The sequence below is a fragment of the Phascolarctos cinereus genome, unplaced genomic scaffold (genome assembly GCF_003287225.1).
Source record: "Phascolarctos cinereus isolate Bilbo 61053 unplaced genomic scaffold, phaCin_HiC Scaffold_5;HRSCAF=322, whole genome shotgun sequence".
Classification (NCBI taxonomy): domain Eukaryota; kingdom Metazoa; phylum Chordata; class Mammalia; order Diprotodontia; family Phascolarctidae; genus Phascolarctos; species Phascolarctos cinereus.
This window is the reverse complement of record NW_027555958.1, coordinates 313,210,707-313,217,071: the sequence shown is the minus strand read 5'-3', so window position 1 is coordinate 313,217,071 and position 6,365 is coordinate 313,210,707. Positions and strand designations below refer to the sequence as shown.

The 6,365-nt window shown below is 36.8% G+C and overlaps 1 protein-coding gene across 1 annotated transcript in view; it reads left to right on the top strand.

Moving 5' to 3' along the window:
- Positions 1 to 200: 200 nt before the first annotated feature.
- The window catches only part of CUNH17orf67 (chromosome unknown C17orf67 homolog), a 28,533-nt gene continuing 22,368 nt past the window's right edge, over positions 201 to 6,365 (top strand). Inside the window, exons 1-2 of the mRNA XM_020991416.2 lie at positions 201 to 255; positions 1,019 to 1,119. Coding sequence (XP_020847075.1) covers positions 201 to 255; positions 1,019 to 1,119 — 156 coding nt within the window. The remainder of the gene's footprint in view (positions 256 to 1,018; positions 1,120 to 6,365) is intronic.

Here is a 6,365-nt window from a genome sequence, read left to right as displayed (position 1 = left end):
CTGGGAAGGTAATGTTTGAGCTATTAATCAAAACCATCCTGAAAACTCATGACCAGATGGCTTAAAAATCAGGCCATGGGGTCCCACTGGGCAACTCAAAAGCAAACATCTGTGTCTGGTGCAGCTTCCTTCAAGTAGGTGGCTGGCACCTCAGTGCTAGAAGCTCACTTTAGAAGGGACAGAGGGAGAGAAAGGTCAAAATGAAGACGCTGCTGGCCCTGGTCCTCTTTCTGTTCACCTTGACCATCTTTTCAGGTAGGAGATCAATCTATGAAAATTCACAGCACTGTTTACTTCTAAGATGGGAACATTAATGTGGTCTTTGTTATTCTGATTTCAAAATAGCACTTTGGGGACAGTAAAACTGATATTTTAGTAGTCTTTTACAACAGGTTACTAGAATCTCTTGTTAGCATCATTGGAGATAGACTAAGCTGCTTTATCTTTAAGTTAATATTGTGAGTAATCATTTTAAAAAAGTGTTGATAAATGTTGCTTCATTAGACAGACCTCTTTTATGTGGGAACATTTAAATTGCCTGTGGTTTTCTCATTACTGAACATCTCCCAATAAAAATGTAATAGCTTTTAATCTTGAGCACTAGCTTAGAGTTGGTGCATAAAAATATTATTTTTATATTTTAAGAAATGATACCCAAGCCATCAGAAAGATTAAATAGGATATGGAAGAAATGTTGTATATTTTTAAAAATGTAAACTTTCTAAATGAAGAGATATTTTTAATAGAGTGACCATTTGCAATCTGGAAGGAGGATATTTTACGCTATTTTTTTTTCAGATGAGCTTTATTGTCATCACAGATATATTTAAAAATATTCAAAATTCCATCCCAAACCTCCTGGAATGCACTCTCTTGGGATGGGGCCCTCAAAGAAAGAACACTCTTGTGTGTTAACCCAAATCACACTTGCAAATATTTTGCTGTTGCATGGTGAGTTAAACAATCAACTTCTTGTTAACTTTAATACCTCATCTCTTCTCTCCCCCATCCCCTTTAGATTCTTCCCCAATACTGACAGAAAAACAAGCTAAGCAGCTCCTGAGAAGTCGGCGGCAGGATCGGCCCAGCAAACCTGGTTTCCCTGATGAGCCAATGTGGGTGAATGCTTTTTTCGGTCAATTTTAAGGAAAATAAGGTCATTTAAAAAAATGGTAATTGTTCAAGGTGTCCAATTGAAGAGAGATAATTTAAACATCAAATTAGGGCAGGTGCTAAGCCAATTATTAAGCTTTTAAAACCAAGCATTAATTAAATATTTATTATTATTTAGTAATTTCATGCTGAGAGGCAGAGCTTAAGAGAGGGGTAAGAACACTGGACAAATACCGAGGGACTATTCTTGTCTTTCCCTGTAGCCTCAATGCTTAGCACCGTACCTGGCATATAGGAAGGGCTTAATAAATGCTTATTGATTGCTACTGGGCTGGGTGCTCAAATAATGGATAGACTGGACTTAGGTCACAAGGCCAAAATTCAAATCCTGCTCCTGATACCAGCTCTGTGACAGTAGATAAGTCATTTAACCTTTCTGGGACTCAGTCTCCATATCTATAAAATTGTAACATTAATTTCTGTAGGTCCCACTTTATGGGATTGTTGTGAGACCCAAGTGAGATAAGGTGTATAAAATAGAGTGCAAATCTTAAAACACTTTTCTTTTCTTCATTTTTGTTTTGATTCTGAACTTACCCCCATTCTTATTTCCACCTACCCAGCAGAATACAAAAAAGGATTGTATATGAAACTGTGAATCTCCATTTCATATTGCTTGCTTTTTTTGTATAAAATAAATTTCATATTACTTTCAAAACTGTCCTGCTTGTCTGGGCTTCCTTCTAAACTTCCTTTTCTTCTCTTTTGTGTATTTCTTTCTTTTTTTAAAAAAAATTTATTTATTTTTAGTTTTCAACATTCACTTCCATAAGATTTTGAATTTTAAAATTTCTACCCTTTCCTCTCCTCCACACTCCCCAAGATAGCATGCAATCTGATATAAGCATATTTTCATGTTAGTCATGATGTAAAGAAGAATTAGAACTAATGGGAGGAACCATGAGAATGAAGAAACAAAACATAACAACAAAAGAAAAGGAGAGCAAATAGTATGCTTTGATCTGCATTAAGACTCCACAGTTCTTTCTCTGCATGTGGACAGCATTTTCCATCACGAGACTTTTGGAGATGTCTTACATCCTTGCGTTGTTGAGAAGAGTCTATCAAAGTTGGTCATTGCACAATGTGTCTATTACTATGTACAGTGTTCTCCTGGTTCTGCTCATTTCACTCAGCATCAGTTCATATAAGCCTTTCCAGGTTTTCTAAAGTCTGCTGTTCATCATTTCTTATCGAACCATAGTATTCCATTCCATTCATATACCACAACTTGTTCAGCCATTCCCCAATTGATGGGCATCCCCTCAGTTTCCAATTCTTTGCCACCACAAAAAGAGCTGCTACAAATATTTTTGTACATGTGGGTCTTTTCCTATTTTTATGATCTCTTTGGGATACAGACCTAGAAATGACATTGCTGGGTCAAAGGGTATGCACAATTTTATAGCCCTTTGGGCATAGTTCCAAATTGCTCTTCAGAATGGTTGGATCAGTTCACAACTCCACCAACAATGCATTAGATTTCCAGTTTTCCCACATCTTCTCCAACATTTATCATTTTCCTGTTTTGTCATAATAGCCAATCTGATAGGTGTGATGTGGTACCTCAGAGTCCTTTTGATTTGCATTTCTCTTATCAATAGTGATTTAGAGCATTTTTTCATATGACTATAAATAGCTTTAATTTCTTCATCTGAAAACTGCCTGTTCATATCCTTTGACCATTTATCAGTTGGGGAATGATTTGTATTCTTATAAATTAGACTCAGTTCACTACGTATTTTAGAAATAAGGCCTTTATCAGAGACACTGGTTGTAAAAGTTATTTCCCTTCTTTTTGCTTCCCTTCTAATCTTGGTTACATTGGCTTTATTTGTGTAAAAACTTTTCAATCAAAGTCATCCCTTTTGTATTTCATAATATCCTTTATCTCTTGTCTGGTCATAAATTCTTTCCTTCTCCACAGATCTGATAGGTAAACTATCCCTTGCCGTCCTAGTTTGCTTATAGTATCAGTTCTTGTATCTAAATTATGTACCCATTTTGACTTTATCGTGGTATAGGGTGTAAGATGTTGGTCTATGCCTAGTTTCTGCCATACTATTTTCCAGTTTTCCTAGCAGTTTTTGTTAAATAGTGAGTTCTTATCCCAGAAGCTGGAGTCTTTGTATTTATCAAATAGTAGATTACTATAGTCATTGACTATTGTGTCTTGCATATCTAACCTATTCCACTATTTCTTAGCCAGTACCATGTAGTTTTGATGACTGCTGCTTTATAATACAATTTAAGATGTGGTACAGCTAAGCCACCTTCCCTTACATTTCTTTTCATTAGTTCCCTTGATATTCTGGACTTTTTGTTCTTCCAGATGAATTTTGTTATTGTTTTTTTTTTCTAGCTCTACAGAATAATTCTTTGGTAGTTTGATTGGCATGGCACTGAATAAGTAAATTAATTTAGGCAGAATTGCCATGTTAGCTTGGCCTACCCATGAGCAACTGATGTTTCCAATTATTTAGATTTGACTTTATGTGAAAAGTGTTTTGTAATTGTGTTCTTATAGTTCCTGAATTTGTTTTGGCAGGGAGACTCCTAAATATTTTATAATGCCTACAGAAACTTTAAATGGAATTTCTCTTTCTATCTCTTGCTGTTGTTGGGTTTTGTTGGTAGTATATAGAAATGCGGATGATTTATGTGGGTTCTTGCATTTCAAAATGAAAATGTTTCAATAGCTCTTTTTTTAGGCTTCAGCATTACTAGCCACCCATATAGTCTCAGGTGTCTCTCACCCCAGCATCCCATTAAAAATTGAGAGGAGAACCCCACCACTTCCACCCCCAACAACCTTATAACAAATAAGAGTCCAGAAAAATGAATGCACACAATGGCCATATCAAAAAATGTATGTTTCTTTTTGTAACTTGAGTCTACCACTTTTCTCTCAGGAGATGGCTAACTCCTCACCACAGGTCCAATGGCAACAGGCTTAGCCTTTGCGTTGATTAAAGTTCTTAAGTCTTTCAAAGTTTTTTTTTTACATGGTTCATGCATGTCTTTGTAAAAATTGTTCTCTTGGTTCTACTTACTTCACTTTGCATCAGTTCATATTACATAGTGCTCAGGGTTCTCTGAAATCATTTCTTTTATAATTTTTTTTAAGGTGTGATAATAGTCCATTCTATTCATATACCACAATTTGTTTAGCCATTCCCTAATGACCTATGACTGTTTAGTTTCTAGTTCTTTAAAAAATTTTTTTCCTTTTAATCTACTCTTCAAGATTTAGGAGTTTGTTTTGCTGGTGACCTTTCCCTTTCTGGTATTGTCCTCCCTCTTTACATGTCCCACCTCCCTCATTCCCTGCCTCCAACCCCGCTTGCCTCTCTGTCAAATTTGATGTATTTCTGCACCAAACTCTCTCCGTCTCTGTCTCTGTCTGTCTCTGTCTGTCTCTCTGTCTCTGTCTCTCTCTCTCTCTCTGTACGTATGAATGTTTAACCTTCCTTTGTCCATTTCAGATTAGAGTGAGGCTCATCTGATGTACTCCATTCCTCCATGCTTGGGGACTTTTCTTACCCAACCCAATGATAAGAAATAGCAAGTTTTGCTCCCTTCTTCCTCCTCGCTGCATTAACACACTCATCTTATCCTTCATTTTCTTTCTCCTTTTCAGACCTTCAGAACAGAAGCTTATCCCAGATACCCAGGAACTCTGAGATCTTGAGTGCTCTGTCCTGAGGGCAGGGAAACTTTTAAGTTTTTCTTGAATCTTGTGTTTGCATTTCAATGTTCCTCCTCAACTCTGATCTATTCATCAGAAATGCTTTGAAGTGCTTTATTCCATTAAAGACCCATTTCCCCCCTCCTTGTAGGATTATACTCAGCTTTTTAGGGTAAGTTATCCTTGGTTGCATGGAAATATCTTTTTCCTTTTGGAATACTGTATTCTAAGATGTCCTCCCATTTATAGCAGACACTTCCAGGTCTCATGATCCTGACCATGGCTTCTTGGTACTTGAATTGCTTCTTTCTGGATGCTTTTACAGTATTTTTTCTTCATTGTAAGAGGTCTGGTTTTTGGCTATGACATTCCTGGGACTTTTCTTTTTGAAATTTCTTTCAAGAGGTGGTTGGTGGATTTTTCCCCACCTTTTCTTTGCTCTCAATTCTAATATATCAGAGCAGTTTTCATTTATGGTTTCTTGAAATACACTGTCCAGGCTTTGGTCGAGTGCTTCGGTTAAGTGATTCTTAAATTCTATTGCTTTACAAGGTCTTTTTTTTTTTTATCAGATCTCTTACATTTTCCTCTATTTTTTTTCCAGTTTTTTGATTTAATTCTAATATTTCTCACTGCCTTATGGAGTTAGTGATTTCTGTTTGATCTATTATGGTTTTCAGTGATTCAGTTATTTGGGTAAGGTTTATCATTTTGTTTTCTAAACTATTCTCCTTTCAATTCTTTCTCCAGAGATGTTATTTCATTTTTCATTTCTTGCTTCATTTCTTATAGGGCTCTATGTAGTCCCTGTGGAAAATCCATTTTTTTTTCCTTTGGGACTGTGCTTGAAGCTTTTATGGAATTATTATTTTCTTCTAAGGTGGAATTTTGAGTATCACCTGAATCTTCAGGCCCCTCAGGACAGAGTGCTTGGGACCTCAGAGTCTCTGAATGCCTAGACTTCCTTGGTTTGAGCTTTGTTCTGTTCTAAGTGCTGCTGTGTTACACTGGTTGCTTCAGGGCTATTAAATGTTTAACAACCAGTCTCAAAAAGTCTGTGTATGACATACTTTTAAATTTAATATGCATGATAAAGATTTTATTAATCACTTCCTTAAGTCTAGACCACTCACAAAACAATAAATCAAAGCCTGATTTGTAGCATTTGCTGACAATTGGCTGTCAGGAGCCAGTAAGAGCTGGCTCGGGCACACCCCTGCTTCCAAGTCTACTGCTTCTGTTGCCTCCAGACCTGGAGCTGCATAGGCTACACATACCGGTGGAACATCACTTTCCACGTTGGGAGGAGGTTGGATTGTTTGCCTTTGCTGGTCCTGGCTTTGTTGTCAGCACCTATTTCTCTTTCTGAGGGTTTCTGGTCGGCTTATTGTGCAGTTCTGAGGAGGAAACAATTTTCTATAGTTTCCCATAGTATTTTCTGATCAGTTTGCTCTGGTATGGTTTTTAAATTCTTCCTGGAGTAAGTGTGGAGGAGCTGGGCAAT